The 18,016-nt window shown below is 39.6% G+C and overlaps 2 protein-coding genes and 1 long non-coding RNA gene across 6 annotated transcripts; 1 reads left to right on the top strand and 2 right to left on the bottom strand.

Moving 5' to 3' along the window:
* Positions 1-719: 719 nt before the first annotated feature.
* Positions 720-11,949, bottom strand: gspt1 (G1 to S phase transition 1). 3 transcript variants are annotated; one of them, XM_028567196.1, is made up of 14 exons: positions 11,492-11,949; positions 11,115-11,198; positions 9,050-9,316; positions 8,926-8,959; positions 7,811-7,888; positions 7,318-7,498; positions 6,606-6,760; positions 6,175-6,315; positions 4,806-4,899; positions 3,165-3,245; positions 2,641-2,814; positions 1,973-2,062; positions 1,648-1,816; positions 720-1,050 (listed from the first exon to the last, which is right to left on the bottom strand). In XM_028567196.1, exons 1-14 carry the CDS (start codon positions 11,685-11,687, stop codon positions 998-1,000), a joined length of 1,797 nt encoding a protein of 598 aa, XP_028422997.1. In that variant the 5' UTR covers positions 11,688-11,949; the 3' UTR covers positions 720-997. The 3 variants fall into 3 exon arrangements, with proteins under 3 accessions (XP_028422997.1, XP_028422998.1, XP_028422999.1); XM_028567197.1 differs by having other exon boundaries at positions 11,154-11,198; positions 11,492-11,948; XM_028567198.1 differs by lacking the exon at positions 11,115-11,198 and having other exon boundaries at positions 11,492-11,948.
* Positions 10,769-14,048, top strand: LOC114547790 (uncharacterized). The gene is made up of 3 exons (XR_003691270.1): positions 10,769-10,967; positions 12,603-12,681; positions 13,733-14,048. It is a non-coding gene; the product is annotated as an uncharacterized LOC114547790 (long non-coding RNA).
* dmc1 (DNA meiotic recombinase 1) lies at positions 12,368-17,161 on the bottom strand. 2 transcript variants are annotated; one of them, XM_028567199.1, is made up of 13 exons: positions 16,781-17,161; positions 16,402-16,446; positions 16,147-16,293; positions 15,934-16,016; positions 14,976-15,028; positions 14,816-14,857; positions 14,655-14,727; positions 14,267-14,358; positions 14,092-14,165; positions 13,753-13,867; positions 13,455-13,515; positions 13,220-13,336; positions 12,368-12,655 (listed from the first exon to the last, which is right to left on the bottom strand). In XM_028567199.1, exons 1-13 carry the CDS (start codon positions 16,835-16,837, stop codon positions 12,586-12,588), a joined length of 1,029 nt encoding a protein of 342 aa, XP_028423000.1. In that variant the 5' UTR covers positions 16,838-17,161; the 3' UTR covers positions 12,368-12,585. The 2 variants fall into 2 exon arrangements, with proteins under 2 accessions (XP_028423000.1, XP_028423001.1); XM_028567200.1 differs by lacking the exon at positions 12,368-12,655 and having other exon boundaries at positions 13,245-13,336; positions 13,718-13,867.
* Positions 17,162-18,016: the final 855 nt, after the last annotated feature.

Genomic DNA, 18,016 nt, shown 5'->3' on the forward strand with positions numbered 1-18,016 from the left:
TTCAATTTAAAATGATGGATATAGATATTGCAGTCTTTATATGTAAATATCTGTACTGAATGTTTCATAAAATACTTTATTAAATTGCAAATATATGGCAGCTTAAAATGGATTTAAAAAAAATAGCAGCTTTTTAGTCTTAGGAATTGACAAAGTACATCCAATTATATTAATATTAAAATGCATAAATCTACAAAAGGACAGGAAACTTCTATATTAGTATGCTGAATGTCAATATTTGGTATTAATATTGATACTGTGGATATTGATTTAGCCATACCAAATGGGAATACTTATTAAAAAGGAAAACAAATACACCTTTCTGTTGCAGCCTGATCATTTATTTTCAGTTTCAATTATGTAACAGCGGTGTGTGGGTTTGTGTTTGTGTAAGTGTGTGTACCCATGGTTCATCAGAGTGTGAGCTCAATCCAATTAAACCATCTCATGTGGAGAGAGACCAAACTAAAAACTTTTGGTACAGCAGTCCTTTAAACCAAATAAAATGTCCACTGGATTCTTAATCCCACTCTTAAAACGGGAGATGTACTTTGCAAATTATAACTACAGGCTAACTCTGGTCTTTTGTATGATATGAAATCATTCTGTAGTTTTGTTTCTCTTCCCCAAACTCAGTTACACTGCATCCATCTCCATTCTAAAAACAAATGGCGTGGCCTGCCGACTGCACGGTTCGCCGTGGGATTACAGAAGGGGGGGGCATGTAGCTACATTAGTGGCATAGCTGAGCTCTCAATATGAGAAAGCTGACACACTGGACTTGGTCTCTCATTTCATATAGTTCATCATAAAAAGTGATTCAGTCTTTTTTTCTTCATTTGATGCAATTTTATTACCTCCTTCACTCCTTGTTGTCCCTGTTCTTCTCTTCAGCATAGTTGTGTGTAAAGAGAAAGTAACTATTTGGGTCGGCTCTAGCAGCATTTCTCCTCTGGTAAAAGGTGGTAGAACTCCATGCATGCTGCCACTGTTGCATTTAGTCCTTTTCTGGCACCAGCTTCAGCACTTTGCCGATGGCGATAGTTTTGCCTAGTGGAGGAGTGTATGAAGAGAAGTGAGGGACAAAATGGAAAAATAACCCAGACATGAACAGTAGCAAGTAAACATACAATGTATTATCTCTGCTGTGACAAAACATATTAGCTTAAAGGTCCCATATTATGCTTACTTTCAGGTTTATACTTGTATTTTGGTTTGTACAAGAACATGTTTGCATGCTTTAATGTTCAAAAAACACAATATTTTCTCATACTGAATATACCTGAATTCACTTTCTGTCTGAAACACTCCGTTTTAGCCCATGTCTCTTTAAGACCCCCTCCTAAAAAAGCCCAGTCTGCTCTGATTGGTCAGATTGGTCAGTGTTTCCGGGGTCTTCCGCATCCGTGCTCTCGGTGTCTTTGCACTGTCACTGTAGCCGGGGAATGACTGTAACCGCACTATAGCGGAACTTTCCTCCTATATATAGTATAGTTGTGACATCACAACTCTACAGAAGTCCTGACGGCTTATTTAAAGTCACAGTGTCTGAATACGGGCTGCGGATTAAACATTTTGATATTTTCACAGTAACTACATAGCACCTTGACTTGCTGTCTTACTAAGACACCCACACAGCGTCCTTACCTTCGTCTCTCAGTGTGAATCGTCCCATCTGAGGGAATTCTTTGAAGGTCTCTAAGCAGATGACTCCAGCTGCCCGGAGCCTGGCGATACACACCTGGTCCTGCTTAACAAAGCGTGGTCGTGTTTTGCTTTTCTCCCCGGTCTTTTTGTCCACCAGACAGATTAAGGCCTGCAGTCGGGATTTAAAAAGAGTTGAACCGCAGTTCAGTAAGGCCAGGAGGCGATCAGAAACTACTGGCTGAGCAAATAAAATACATTACAAAAACACACTCAAATACCGTAAAATGTTTCAGCAATAGTTTGGAAAGTAGAGCATGTAACTTACTGAGATTTGCACTTCTTCAATGCAGGTGTGGATGTGAAGGACTGCATTGTAACCAGGACAAATGATTGATTTGTGCTCAATAATGACGATCTGAAATAAAAGGAGAAAGCGACGTCAAAAGATCAGTTGACTTGACATAGTCATAATACATGTATTTATTTAGTATTGAAACAGAGCCGGATATATCAGTTTATATATTGGTTCATCATCTATACTCTCAATATCTTCATATATATTTAAAAACAAGCGGCCGAATATGGGTTTAAATGTGTCTTTAACTGATGAAATCGGTTAGCATCAGCTGGCACATTTTATATGCCTCATTCTCAACCGTTGGGCCCTCTGGCTTCTGCACACATGCTCTAAACACCAAACAATAAATCAAATCACAACAATGTTGTGCATCAAACAAGCAGCTAAGTGCTGCTGCTAACAGGCATTGCAGTGGTGGCTCTGCATGAACGGCTGCCCTTCAAATGAATCGGCTTGCACCACAGCTTTGGGCCTACAAAGTCCCTGTTTAAACAGACCCCGACCAATTACCATGGTCTGGGTCTAGCTACAAATTCTCCCCACCAAGTAATGTAGACTCTGAAAGTCAGAGGTACAATGAAAAAAACCTACAGATGTCAGCATGCAGTGACTTTGGTCATCTGGTGTTGACGTACCTGTGCGTCAAAGGTGCGGCCGGAGTGGCAGAGGTTGTCAGGGCTACAGAGGATAAACCCAGGGAGGATTTCTTCCTCCTCGATGCCCTTCAGCCTCAACTTCAGATTCTCCCCAGGAGTTGCGTCATCTGTCTCCACATCGTCGCTCAGCAGGCTCAATACTTCCACTGTGTGCTGCAACACACACACACACACACACACACACACACACACACACACACACACACACACACACACACACACACACACACACACACACACACACACACACACACACACACACACACACACACACACACACACACACACACACACACACACACACCTTTTAAAATATTTTAAATAGACACAATATTGCTGTACTGAAACAGGTAACATACAACTTTATCATTTCGGTAACAGGACCTTCTTTACATCTAGGCTGCAGTAAATTTAATACAAGAATGAGGCCTTGAAGTTATTCCTAGTAGAAGGTTTATTGGTCCCTTGTGAGAAGCAGCAAAGTCATACGGAGGAGATCTCACCCGGTTTGGCATCATGACCAGCTGCTGGGCTTTACTGATGCATCCAGACTCCAGCTTCCCGAGGATAACTGTGCCCATGTCCTGCAGGAACACACGCGTGTTAAGAATGACCACAGCAATTTAGTGTTAGCCATCAGTAAGTTGATGCACATTAGTCATTACTTTTACAGACTTTATAGTGATTCATTAGCTAATCAATAAAATAATAGTAAAAAGTCACGATGACTGGGCAGGGACGAGAATATTTGCCTTCAAATGTTTCAGATCCTAATACCTGGCTTGTTTACATAGAGTATAACGTTACACCTAATGCACTCTGGAATATACAGCACATTGTCCAATAAAAAATGGTTTGACAAAATTCAACCATTTCTTCAGCAAAAAGAAACAATTTAAAAGCCTATTGCAATAGCTGAAAAATACATTTGTGTGAGGCTGACAACATGGTTTGTTTTTTTATTGTGAAAAGCTGGCCTTCTGGAGATATGTGGTTTTCACATAACAGCAGGCAAATAATATTAGTATTCTAATGCTGGTAAAATACTGTTATCATACAGTATGAAAGCAACTGTTCACTTTGGTTTTCTCGCACTATTTTGTCCAATATACAGTACTTGTGTCTTATAATAACTCGTCTCAGGTTCATTTACATAGCAACAGCTATTTGACTGGAAAAAGTGTTATAATTTAAGCACCTCGAGCCCATTAAGTATGTTTGTATGTAGCAGTCCAGAAGATCGGAGTATACTGTGAATATATTCAAGCTAAAAAAAAACTCCCACACAATTTCAAGAACTATGGCCCTAACACGATGCTCAGAAAAATATGCAAATTTGGAAGAGACTCGAGCTCTCCTTTGGGGGAATAACGCTTATTTGCTTTCTTGTCAAAAGTGAGATGAGATATTGAGGCTGGAAAAAGATGAAACAGCTAGTCTGGCTCTGTCCATATTTAAGAAAAATCTGCCGACCAGCACCAATAAAGCTCTCTAATGAACACTAACCGTTTCCCTGGTTTCCAGTCTTTGTGCTAAGCTAACGGAGATAACAGATTTAACTGACTTAAGAGTGGTATCAATCTTCTTATCTAGCTCTCGGCAAAGAAAGTGGATCTGCTCATCAGGAGAACTCTAGTTGGGGGTTCTTAGTCATATAAACACTACATAAGGCTCTTGTGTAGTCACAGGGAGAGAGGAGTATTTAAACAACTTAAAGACAATAGGATAAATAGAAAAGATATGTGGGAAAGGGAAAGATGCTTATAGTAATGTAGGGACAACTGAGGGAGCTGCAAAATAACTTAATTCCACCAACACTTGCAGTATGTGTTGAATGGCTTCCAACATCTAAACCGATGCGAGTGCCAAGATGCTGAATTATCTTTAAGAGCACTGACTATGCAGAGGCTGCAGTGTGTGTGTGTGTATAATCATGTTGGTGTGCTCATGGAAGATCCCTCAACAGGAAGGAGAATGACAAACTGGAGAGGGAACATAAAAAAAGATTTGGGCCAAGTGAACAAAAACCAAAAGAAAATTTGACACCCACTCATCTGCTTGGGGAAAAAAAGCAGTGGAGAAGACAAGCTGCTACAGAGGTCTGTTTGTCTCTATTTGGAAAAACACGGCCTCCAGCCGCTTACCTTGTATTTGTCTACAATAGGTAGTCTGACTGGTCCATCGTTGGATCTGGTGAAGTTTGGCAAACTGTCCAGATGGGCAATAAATGGCAAACCCCTGGTAAAGAGAGAAAAAAAAAAAGTCACTTGTTCACTAGGGCTGTCCTCGACTAAAGAAATTCTTAGTCAACTAACACTTATACGATTTTGTTGACTAATTAGTTGATTTAATTGATAGAGCTGTGCGCTTTGAGAGGTGGTTAAGACTAGAAAAGCACAATATAAATGTAGTTAATTAACCATCTGTAAAACTGAGTTTCTCCACAATTAATCCTGCAAAAGCACCACTTTAAATCTTGTGTTTACCATAAATGTGCTCAGAAGTTTCTTGGAAATAAGTAATTAAACATGAATAAGCATAAGAAATGACTAATCGACTAAAGAAATCTTAGTCAACTAAGTCCAAAACGACCGATTAGTCGACTAATCGACTAAGAGGTGGCAGCCCTATTGTTCACATTTTATTTCTGTTATCAGAAATGTCTTCATGAGTGCAGCTACTGTGTCCTAGCATGGGCTACTGAGTGATTTGTGACAGCCTGGGGACTCTTATTTCAAGTGCATTTTGGCAAATGTATTTAGTTTTAATTAAACCACAGCTGTGTATTAAGTGTGAACCAGCAGAAAATAAATTCCAGCCAGCATTAAGAGAAGTCCAGACTCCACACAAGCCGATGCATCAACTGAAACAAAATATAAAAAGAAATACATAAAACCTAATACTTTTCTGTAAACCGTGTGAGCTGTGGGACAAGCTTATTCATAAAACCATGTGCACAAATACAATTTCTCTTCACTAATACCAATAAACTTATTGTTGGCCAATGTCTCCTTAATTACAGTTGGTAAACATCTTCACTGTAATGTATTTTACAAATATGTATTTATAAATTGTGCTAGTCTTTTTATACTCCGAGCAAATGAAAGGTGAGACCATGATGACATGTTGTTGGCCTTCTTTAACACTATCATAAACAAGAATAAATACCTGTTAAGTGGCAACATGTTTAAGAAGTCCACAGTACAGAGCTGCAATCTCTCAGGGAAAACAATATGTTCCTTTAAAAAGGCAGATGCTGCCAAGAACAGCACTGCTGTGAATCAACATTGCGTCAGTGATGCATTACCAGCCATGTAGCAATACAGGAACAGAAACTGCTGGCAGGGGAACTGGTTTTCATGAATCTACCTACCTTTCCTTTTTGGAAAGAGCAGCCCTGACCATGCAGTCAACATTTTATACTCATGAGTTCAAACAAGACTGCTGAAATATAAATGAATGTGATTACTCAGACATACTTTGCTAACATAGAACATCACAGAGCCGACTTACGTGTACCAGGGGCATTCAGTTACGGGCTCCTTGAGGTTGGCACCTGTGAGTCCGGAGCAAGGCATAAAGTGGATGTCCTTCTTGGGGTTAAAGCCCACCTTCTTTAGAAATGGAACCAGCTTCTCCTTACACTCTTCATACCTGCAGAAAAGGAATGAAAAGACGCAATTATTTACTGAAATATGAAATGCACAACATCATGTATTTTTACAAAAAAGGAGTCAGAAGTCAACGTGGGAGCTATGAAAAAATGGAACATCTGAATAAAACAGACAGTCAACACCAATTGTAATAATTCACTGATAGACAATGTTTTTGGTGCCATGTGTTTGTAATTTATTATTTCAACACATAAATGTGGAGACGTCACTGACGCAGTATTGAAGCAAACGTAAACACGTCGTGTCTATTTGAACCCAGTCCCTGTTCACCTTTCTAGGCTCCAGTTGACAGTGGGGTCATCCATCTTGTTGACCAGGACAATGAGATGCTTGACTCCCGCTGTTTTAGCCAGCATGGCATGTTCCCGTGTCTGTCCGCCCTTCTCAAAGCCGGTCTCAAACTCCCCCTTTCTCGCTGAAATCACCTGATACAAAACCAATAAAAGGAGGCAGAAATAATTCCAGTGTTAAGTGACAGTTAGGTGACAGTTAGGCCCTATTCTCACCTGGTGTGTGTGTGTGTGTGTGTGTGTGTGTGTGTGTGTGTGTGTGTGTAAATATCTGATATTAGATATTCAGAAAAAAAGCGTGATCTGGGATTGCCTCCAAACAGGTCTCACAGGCCGTTTTCTCAACTTGTCAAATACAGACGCCTCGGCACGCCCTTTGGCGTCAGATACCGACGCACAGGGCACAGACATGCACATGCACGCACAGCTGGAATGGCTATCAAAACAAAGAACAGAAAAGCTTGGATTACACTCAAGAGGGAGTGTGACTTCATTCTCTGCTCGGGACGCCATTACTCCACTATATCTTTACATAGCAAACCGTAATTTACTGCTTTTATATGAATGTTCTGATATATGAATATCGAGTGAAGCCCCTTCAAGTAACTTGTGTCCGTATAGGATTTAATCTCTGGGTGTGTCTTGAGGTTTAGGGCTAGTTAGTGTTAGGGTTTGTTGTTTGTCCATCTCACCAGGACGGCCAGGTCGGCTTGGGACGCTCCACCAATCATGTTGGGGACAAAGCTCTTGTGTCCGGGGGCATCCAGGATGGTGAAATGTTTCTTCTCCGTCTCAAAGTAAGCTCTCCCGACCTCGACAGTCTTCCCCTTGTCTCTCTCCTCCTGGTTTGTGTCCAGAGCCCACGACAGGTACCTGCAACAGCCATGTCTATTTATTCCTTTGTTCTACATAACTGCTTCATAAACAAACAAGCCTGTTGGAATCAAAACCTTTTGCAATATTTGCTTGAATGATGAACATTGGAGTCCATGGCGATTAGCTGCAAAACATCCAAAATAACAACATAGGGTAGGTCAAATTGACTGCGCTTTTGAGGTGCTTTCATTTAAATATTTAAAGCAGCTTACTGCAATTTATTCACATATGTTAATACTAAAGAAATGGGATAATTAAAAAGGCATGCTGATTGTAGACACAAGAAAACAAAGATTTATTTTTCCACACCATGTCTCCCTGTTCTTTTCTTTCGCTTCTCTTTCATATTTTTCCAGGGTTCGCTTTTCCACCATTCCAGTTAAGTACCTAGAAAGTAGAAAACAGGGAAAGTTGACACAACAGACGGCCATGGACGTGACGTCATATTTATTGCATCTGTGGCATTAAAAAGTGAAACTGGGGATTCAACTGGAAAACACTGTTACACTGTAGTGGACAGCTAGCGTGGTAACTATAAACATAAGTGTTTTTAATTTTTACAGGTCTGGAAACACAGTGGGCGAATTATAAAAGGCACACTTTACCACATTTAATATATAAGAAAGAGATACAGTGGCTGGCATAAGTTTACACACCCATGCTAAAGTTGACTAAAAAGAGGAATTAAAAAAAAAACATCTTTTGGAAATTGATCTTAATGCATTAATTTAAAAACAAAAATTAGGAAAATTCAACCTTTAAGGACACCAATTTTCTTTGTGAAGGAATAATGTATCGTAAATAAATGTTCTTCCTTAAAATACAGGGGGCATAAGTAAGTACACCCCTATGTTAAATTCCCATAGAGGCAGGCAGAGTTTTATTTTTAAAGGCCAGTTATTTCATGGATCCAGGATAATATGCATCCTGATAAAGTTCCCTTGGCCTTTGGAATTAAAATAGCACCACATCATCACATACCCTTCACCATACCCAGAGATTGGCATGGGGTACTTTCCATAAGATCATCTCTCAATGCAAATCAAACCAGCTTTTAGGCTAACTGAAATAAAACCATGCCAATCTCTAGGTATGGTGAAGGGTATGTGATGATGTGGGGCTTTTTTAATTCTAAAGGCCAAGGGAACTTTATCAGGATGCAAAATATCCTGGATCCATGAAATAACTGGCCTTTAATTACTTTTACGATACATTATTCATTCACAAAGAAAATTGATGTCCTTAAAGGTTGGATTTTTCCTTTTTTTTTTTTTTTAAATAAAAGGCATTAAGATCAATTTCCAAAAGATGGTTTTTATTCCTCTTTTTTAGTCAACTTTAGCATGGGTGTGTAAACTTATGCAAGCCACTGTATTTTCATTTATTCAGCCAACACATAACTAAATTAAAATTGGATTACTCACATGATCTGTCCTCCAATAGTTGATTTTCCAGCATCTAACAGACAAAAAGAAGACGAATAAAACTTTCCACAATCTTCCTCGGATAAATGAATAAACATACTGTACACATGATAAAGAGACGCACCCACGTGCCCGATAAAGACCACGTTCACGTGCTCTTTCTTGGGGGCATCTGGCAGCGCCGGAGCCACTTTGGGCATGGGCATCTCCTCCTCTTCCTCCTCCATCATCTCCTCGTCCTCGTTCCTCGCCGCGCCCCCCTCACAGGCTCCTCCTGAACTCAGATCCTCGTCTGCTCCGCCTCCTCCTCCTCCCCCCGGCTCCTCCTTCTGCTCCCACGTCTCTTCCTCGGTGGTCATGTCTGCCTCTGTGCCTCCATTCTCCACTGGAGCTGGAACGGTACAGTACACATTTACTACACCTGTACACCTGCTATTTCTCTTTAAGGTCTGGATGCTACAGGCAACCCACAGCTTGGAAGGAGGAGGAACTATTTAAGGACCTACTTTTTTGGTGGAATGAAACCCTGCACTGACCACGAATCCTGATTGATTCTGAATCCTGGAATTCATTCAAGATGAGGCATTTCTGCCAGTTTTATGTTCATACCAAACTTAAAACCTTTTACCACGTTTGCACAAAAATGTGGAATAAGATACCCTTTGCACACATTAAACAAACAATTCCATTTTCAAAAGAGAGAACTGAGTCAAGTCATGCTATTCACTTGTTCCTCCTCCACCATTATCATTAATTCATATGCTTTATTGCTTTATTGTAGCCATTATGTTTCTTTTGTGTGTTATAATATAATTATTGTGTATAATGCAGGTTTAGTTATGTAATTTCATTCTAAATGTAAATGTATCTTTATTCCAGGGAACCTGCTGTTAAACTGCCTTACCAGAGTTTAGGAACTGTGGTATAACTTCAATATCCGATCTGTCAGAGTAAAATAAATGCATATGCTGTCAAACAGCTCAAATTACTCTTTGGTTTTCAACCACAAGGTTTCTACAGATGTTTGGTAATTTCTAATTTTAAATTCTTCATTCTATTTTAAAAATCTAAACCGCTGCAAAAAACGATGACAGTGGCGTGTGACATAAAGACCTCAAGGATAGACGACATCATAACATGAATTTGCCTTCACAGACAGTCTAAAAAGAGTTGCAAGACTTCACTGTCTGTGGTATGCAGTTAATCGTTCATTAGTCCTGTCCACTTGTTAGAAACACAGTCAATGCGATGTTCTGCAGAGCAAACATGTACAACTAAAATAATTAGAAAAAAGTAACAAGAAATCTCCTGAGCCCTGCAGAAGAAACATCTTTCCAGGACAACACACAAATAAGCTTCCCATTTCCGTGACTATGAAATGATGCAGCCCAGCAGTCATGTACAAAGCTCTATTTTCTTCTTAACCCTCCCCGTTTATGATCAGCCAGTGAGATATTGCTGCTGGTAACTCAGAAAGACAGTTGTGCCTTGACTTTGTCGAAGTCGAAGTCAATGCTGTAATTATAATTTTTCTTTCAGACGTGTTCAGAAACATGTGACAGGTCGAGTATTAGAACGAGTATTTTCATGAATAAGCCTGTCGGAAATGTCTGTCTCTTATATACACTACATCCGTTTTGGTTGTTTTTTTTGTCCCTGTGTCACTCACTCTGCTACAGCTGCAGTGCTCAGACACTTATTAAAAAAATAAATAAAACACCACCAGTTCTCTGTAACTTGAGTAGAGGCACACAGCAATCTGGGACAGGCCAAAAATGTGAATGAACCTGACTTAGGCAAATTGCAACTAGTCAGCGCAAAGTGACTGGAGTAACCAAATACATTCAAATTGCTCTGACACACAGCAGAACCAAGGTCTCAGCCATGCAGCGCTTGAAACATATCAGTGTGTGCTAGTGGGAGGTCTATTTTGGGCATGGACGTGTGAGATTGCATCATATTATACGTAGGCCCATGCACATTGCTTTACCAATGCCAGCAACCCAAATATCGCTCAATAAGTGAACCTACTTGACTTCAAGGTGAGCATCCGCGTTCTCCTAGTCTGCATAAGGTTTGGCCTGGCATTTTAAATCTGGCTGCAGGTAGATGAGCACACCTGAGCCTAGAACCACACCTGTCCTGTGGTGAACAACCTTGCCCGACAAATAAATTAGTAACTTAATAGCCTGAACATGCAGTGCCTGGAGTACAATGTGGTTGCATACCGGCTGTTTCTGCCACCTCCATGCTGGCAAATGGGTCAGGGGCACCTTTTGAGGAGAGAAAGCAAAGCATGTCAAACTTTCATAAATATGTATTAGACAAGGACGGTCGTTTGACGTCTGGTTGTGACTGTTGCTGTGTTATAAATTAGCTAACTGACCGTTACAACACACGACTATCACTCTAGCAGACTTGGTGATTAGTTAGTGGAAATTAGATAACTGTGGCACTGGCTGGAACGAGCAGAGCGAGTTGCAGAAAGGAAGGCTAATTTAGCTGGATTAGCAAGCAAGCTAGCAAGTTAAGCTAACTTCCAACCAGCTGTCTGACATTCACCCACCGTCTGAAGCCCGAATTTCTACGGCACTTGCTTGAAGGAAGCTTGGTACGAACACCGGGGCGTTAACGTTGGGGACAAACGGCTTGGCGTTGACGTTCAGTGCGGCGAAGGCAGTCGGGAGCTCTGCCGCGGCAGCCGGGGCCTCGGCATCCTCCTCCAGCTCCCACGAATCCGGGGCTGTGTCACTCGGGTCCATCGCTCCTTTTTTCCAGAGTTGACAAGCTTTCCACTGCCGGGGAACGTGGAGGTTTTTTATAGTTCCGATAAAACGCGTTTAGTTGCTGGTGTGTTTTAGACTCTTAGCATCACATTTGGTGAAGTTCCCATTGCTTTGTCAAACCTTGCTTTCGCAAGCGTATGGATCCCGTAGCTGACGAGAAGTGGTGTGTGCAGTACAGTACGGCTACTGCATGTCCTGCAAACACCGCTAGAGGCCAGCACCGAACTTCTGCTTCGTGTACAATCACGGTACCACCTTATACATCAATGGTTATCATCGATTGTATACAGTCAATAGATAAATTAAAGAGAAAAATAAAATAAAATATACATACACACATTAAAAATGTAAACATACCCATACACATTTCCATACAGACGGACACCGTTATGTATTCCTTCTTTTAGAGAGCCAAAGATAGGCAACAACAATGTCACATGTGAAAAATGTCGCTTTGAGGCCATCGACAGCCAACCAGCAGAAACAGCTGAAGCAGAGGTTAATGGATGGGTGCACCTCTACACCCATGTCCCTTTCTGAGCATGACCTCTGGAGCCCTTTCAAGCATGTTAACACCAAGAAAGCAGCAGCAGGATATCTGCAGTTAATCTGCGCAATCTCAGGAAATATGAACTATAAAAAGTACATAACAAACGGATGTCTTTTTGTGTTTATTTTATCTATGAAATACAGGAAAAATACTACAAAACAGCATATAAATAGAATAAATACATTAATCGTACCAGGGCCAAGATTGTCAGTGTATCTTGAAGAAGTTAATATAAATAAATCAATTAAAAAATACCTTGAATAACTTTAAACTGACAGGAACAGGGGTCTATGCTAACATGTGTCTCTCTCTTCCTTTTATCCATCACTCTTTGGCATCAGAAACTCCTCCAGCAAGGATGGCAAACGTAGCCTCGTTCTCAGGCATATCGGGACTAGAGGATATCAAGAAAGAGCAAATGTGAGTCCCAAATGTTTTAACTCTTCAAATAAAAGTATTACTTAGGTCTAAGAGTCATGTCTGAGATCCAAGTTCCTAACAATCAAGTCTTAGCAACCATTATTAGTTTACTCATACATCCTAGAACATTTTTCTCAAGTTATACATCTCGCACAGCTTCTCCTGCCGGTTCAAATAAAATCTCTATACTGTAAGCCAGCCCTGAACTATGCACTGCATGCTCACCACTATATCAAATCATCCAACAAAAGGTGTGTTTAAAGATACATTTTCATATATTTAGGTAAGCCTATGTTGATGATGAGCAGGTATAAAGATAGGTTTACTTTGAAAATGGATGTTTAATAGTCACATCATACAATAAGTTTGGGGTGGAGTATTACTTTAGCACACACTAAAAGCAATGTTAAACTACAGCAAAGACCTTTCATTATCAGACAAAACGCACTCATTACTTTGTGCCATTATTTGAGAGAATAAATGGTGTATTATGAAAAATCCTGCATTATTGATATTATAAACACAAATTGCCAACAACCTGTCAAATATTTTGGCAATTCTCATCTCTGCACGCCCCTTCCTCAAGCTGATACGGGTGGTGGAGGCGTGGGCCAGGATATGCCCACCAATGGGCTTCTTGGGATCAGCTTGAAACCTTAATCAGGGACAGGACACAAATCCAAAATAAACATCTCATCAAAGCTTCAAACAATGTTGCACTCAATGAGTCAGCAACTAAACAGAATTTCAAGCACAAAACTTGTGACTCTTACGTCATTCCGGCACCGGGATCAGCTGTCATTTGGTTGGTGACAAACACTGCTACGTTGTACTCTTCAGAAAAACATAAATGAAAACCAGACATCATCATCATCATTATTAGGAAAATGATTCCTTTATACTTTATGCATATTTGAGACCACCATGTAAGAGACACCAAAGCTGAATTAGTCAACAAACAGCTATATATATTTATGCAGACATTCTCTGCACTGTACATGGCAGGTAAGATGTGGCTGATGTTTGTGGCTTTTACATATTTGCACATAAGCACGCTCTCCTGGTCCAGACCTTCAGAGATCTTCTGCAGCCTGGAGAGCATCTGGGCCAGTTTCTGCTGCCGCTCAGCCAGCTCGCCTCGACCAGAAAAGTCTACTCTGAACAGAGCCATGATGGAGTCGATGATCTGACAACAGGGAGGGGACAAGGAGACTGAAGGGATGAGAAAGCTAAGAAAGAATCCCTACTTTCAGAATGTATGCTGGTTTTTTAACATAAGAAAAACAAGAAAGTGCTGATTCTTGCCCTCCAATAGCTTCACACAGAGAATACCAAAATAAAGGGTGGAAGTAAAACCACAAACATGATGAATATGTGATACATGCTTTTACAATTCATTCTTTTACTCACCAATAGTTTAAACACTCCTCCTTCCTCATGAAATTTGGCTGCTACAAAGTCCAACAGCTCCATCTGGTGTTCACCTGAGGAGCGAGCAAGACTAAAAGTTGAATACACCAAAATATTATAACCTAAGATAGCGTCAAATCTATCTATCTGTTCTAAATGAACTGTATGTTCGCACTGGTATAGGCCCGGGCGTAAAGCACGTTGTCCAGCACAGCACCATGGTCCACGTTAAACCTGTCAGCGATGTCTTTCAGTCTGTCCGGGCGGCTGGAACCAGACCGGTATGAGTCAAGGATAATGTGAAAACAGAATAACAAGAAGAAAAGATACAAATACACACATGAGCAGTCATTGTATAGTCACATTATGACAACTGCTGGAGGAATATCTCTCATAAACATGTTTTCAAAATCAGCACAATGTATGGGGCAATGGGTTGACTGTGATGCTATCTATAGCCAAGGTTCTCCCTGGGACAACAAATAAACAGTGAAGTCTGAGGTACACAACATCAACCAAACTGTAAGTCACATGGTGTGTGGTTGTTCCCATTATGAGGATACAAGGTGTTCTCTGTGTCAATAAAGATGACTTTCCCGCCTGAGTAGCCATCCTCGCCTGGCAGCTGAGCAGTGACTAACCAAAAACAAAAAACAGAATTTGACTTGCACAATGTTTTATCAACCACTTTGAAGCAGCCATTTTCAAAAGGCTCCTTACTCACCACAGAATGTGTGAGATAGCTGGGTTTTCCCTGTGCGGAACTCTGCAGGATGAAATAATGTAGTAAACATTTTGACGCAATGCTGTAAACTGAGTGATATTTAAACAATATAATCATATCATATACAGTATACGGTTATCTAATTAAAAAGACATCTCACCTCCAAAGGCCTCTGTGATAGCCATACTCTCTATACCTCCACCCAAAAGTTTACTGCAGAGATAAAAGACATATGTTGTAACATCTTTACTTTGAATTAGCAATACTTTAACAGATTCACGAAAGGAAAGCCAAACTTTCAAACATCATTTTTTAATTGTCTGTGTATCTGGTGAAGTCGAAAAATTCCTTGATATTGATAGTGTGACAATATTTTGGTTATGACCAGTGGTGCTCTAACAAAACAATCATTAGTAATGTGGATTAAATAACCCCGTCCAGTGTTAATTTGGCTTTGCTAGAAAAGTCAAATTAGGAAAATGATATCAATTAACTCTGTGTCGCCTTTAAGACCATGATGAAAAACATTTGAGCTATATCATAATATTAAAACGTCTAAAGTTCTAGAGCACATGTGTCAAACTCAAGGCCCGAGGGCCAAAGCCGGCCCCTGGCAGATTTAGATCCGGCCCTCATAACAATTTAGGTTCATAATAAATTATGACCCACCTAGCTTTTGTCCCTTTTTCTAAAGTTTTTGTAACTTTTGTCGACGCTATTGGCACTTTTTTGCCAATTTTGGCGACATTTTTTTTGGCGCGTTCTCCAACTTTTTTCCCTTGTTTTTTTCGACCTTTTTTCTTTGATGGCTATGTTACTTTTTTGTGGCTTTATGTCGACCAAGCTGTAAATGAGAAGAGTACACTAGACATACAATAATACAGTCAAAGATATTTGACTTTTTCGATTAAATAAAACATAACATAAACTAAACATGTCTGGCCCTTGATGTGATTCATATTTTCCAGTGAAACTGAGTTTGACACCGCTGTTCTAGAAGATACTGTAAATCACTATCTCCCAACTCAATAAATGTAATTGTAAATGCACATATAAATATGTTCAGTAGTGTAAATCCTACAGTCTTCATGTTATCAACATTAGGAGTAAATCTTAACTCGAACTCCTGGCTCCCGGTTGTGATGTGGAACACCTGCTTCCTCCTTGAGCTGTACTCAAAGGCAGTCTGGAAACCAACATTCTACAATGTAAAGAAAATGACCTAATACATAAAATGTTCTGTACTGTTCCCAAATAATTCAGTGACCCAAGAATAAAGAAGCACAGGTTGAAGAATGACGTGCCATTTTCAATAGAAAATCCAATTTTACCAGTATTTTCCCAGCTGCCTCTTTGATCTTTTCCACTTTTGCCTCTGACAGGCCCTTGATGTTGCACAAAGCCTTGCGAGTAGTCATCTGAATCCCCTTCACAGTGCAGATACCCACTAACTTCATCTTTTTGATGTCTGCTGCATTCTGTGGTCACAGGAGGGGAGGGACAGAGAGATGCTCACATAGAAAACTGACTTTTGATCTGACAGGACAACTCTGACTATATGTCACAGGCAGCCCTGCTGTACTCACAATCCCATGTTTCTGGAGGAGGTCAATGTCTTGGAAGAAGGACTCCTGTTAGGTTTAGAGAAAAAGGAAATATAAACGAGGTAGTTGCTGAAGAGTATCATTAAGCTTGACTATTAAGGGAAGAATATAGCTTTTACCTTAAAAACATCAGCAGCATAACTTAACCATAATTTACCAATGCCTTATTAAATAAATATTAGACTGTCAAACTATTTTTATTTTTGAAATGGTACCTACATTTTTTGTTTTGAATACAAATGATTTATATTAACTTATGTTGTGCAACCTTACCTATAAATTGATATGTTTTTTTTTATGTCATTGAAGGTCATGAACATTAAAATTTATCAAAGTTCAACATTGTAAATTGAAATCTCACCTCATCATCCTGGAAACAAGTATCATCTTCAACAACCTGATCCTCTGCGGCTTTCATTCTCGATGTAGCTAGTTAGCTAGTACTTACTACAACAGGTTAAACGTTGAATATAAAATGGATTCTGCTGGTTCATACAGCAAAGGCCTTTAGCCAAGGTCTACTAACTTAGATAGCTAGCTAGCTAACCTTTTTTAAGTAAGCTAAATTGATAACTAGCTAACGTTATATTCTGGTCTTTCAACTGCTCACGACATAAACAACACTGTTAGTAAAACTATCAGAACCAGGACGTTTGCTTTTTCAACTACGTTTAATATTAAATAGAAGGTAATAAAAGGTGAATGGGTCTATGCTTCTTGAAGCGGCTAGAAACTGGCGGGAATTCGGGATTTTTGTCCAGTTCAAGTGCAGTCGGAAATTATAACTTTATCAATTGAGCGAACATGAATCATGGCATTGCAAGCAAGTAACGCTTTCAGGTGCGTACATGGACAACTCCATGAATTGATTTGAAGCGGGTTTGAATTTTTTAAATGATCATTAGTTACTGTCTCAGCGAAAAAGAACATGTTCCCATTACAACCTCTAGTAATAGCGATTCTTTGATACAGTCTATGATTACAACCAACGGGACGAGGAGCTGAAAAAGAGCAGTGAATGCATCAATGGACACTGGCATTCAAAAGAAACGGTGCATGGTTTACTGGTTTATCTTCTAGACTGTTTTTAGTATATTGTTGTTGTAAAATTAATGTGTTGTATTCCGGGATATGGTTTATAATTTTTTTGTGGTTTCTTATAAGGCCATGTATAGTTGTATGCACGACACTAATAAAATCTGATGCATCATCACTCACTGCAGATAAGTTGCTCACAGTAGGCACAAGTTTACATAATAACATTAATTATGGCTGCATATTTAGGTGCTTTCATCTAATCACAATACATAGTCATAGTAATTGCACCAGTACCTTTCCTGCTGTGAAAAGTTAAAAACGGTTTATAAGGCATTTGAGAATATTTGCTATTTTGAGACAAAATATATTCGCAATTAAAAAAAAAAAATCAGTGAAAAGAAATACACTCTACAATAATTTTAATATTAGAAAACGTAAAAAAAAGTAATTGATTACTTTTTTTAATGTCTGATAAAAAAATAATCCCTTAGTCTGGCCTTTCATTCATAAATCGTAATTTATTGCTTTATGGGCAGTATAACGACAAACATGCTTAAAG

Source organism: Perca flavescens, chromosome 21 (assembly GCF_004354835.1).
Source record: "Perca flavescens isolate YP-PL-M2 chromosome 21, PFLA_1.0, whole genome shotgun sequence".
Taxonomy (NCBI): Eukaryota; Metazoa; Chordata; class Actinopteri; order Perciformes; family Percidae; genus Perca; species Perca flavescens.

Excerpts from the sequence above, each read along its gene's own strand:
- gspt1 (XM_028567196.1), bottom strand. The coding sequence starts at position 11,687 with ATGGACCCGAGTGACACAGCCCCGGATTCGTGGGAGCTGGAGGAGGAT. Across the intron at positions 3,246-4,805 it reads CTATTGTAGACAAATACAAG|GACATGGGCACAGTTATCCT; the intron begins GTAAGCGGCTGG and ends GTGTTCCTGCAG. Across the intron at positions 1,817-1,972 it reads TTGAAGAAGTGCAAATCTCA|GCCTTAATCTGTCTGGTGGA; the intron begins GTAAGTTACATG and ends TCCCGACTGCAG.
- dmc1 (XM_028567199.1), bottom strand. The coding sequence starts at position 16,837 with ATGAAAGCCGCAGAGGATCAGGTTGTTGAAGATGATACTTGTTTCCAG. Across the intron at positions 14,166-14,266 it reads TTACGCCCGGGCCTATACCA|GTGAACACCAGATGGAGCTG; the intron begins GTGCGAACATAC and ends CTCGCTCCTCAG. Across the intron at positions 13,337-13,454 it reads GATCCCGGTGCCGGAATGAC|GTTTCAAGCTGATCCCAAGA; the intron begins GTAAGAGTCACA and ends TCCCTGATTAAG.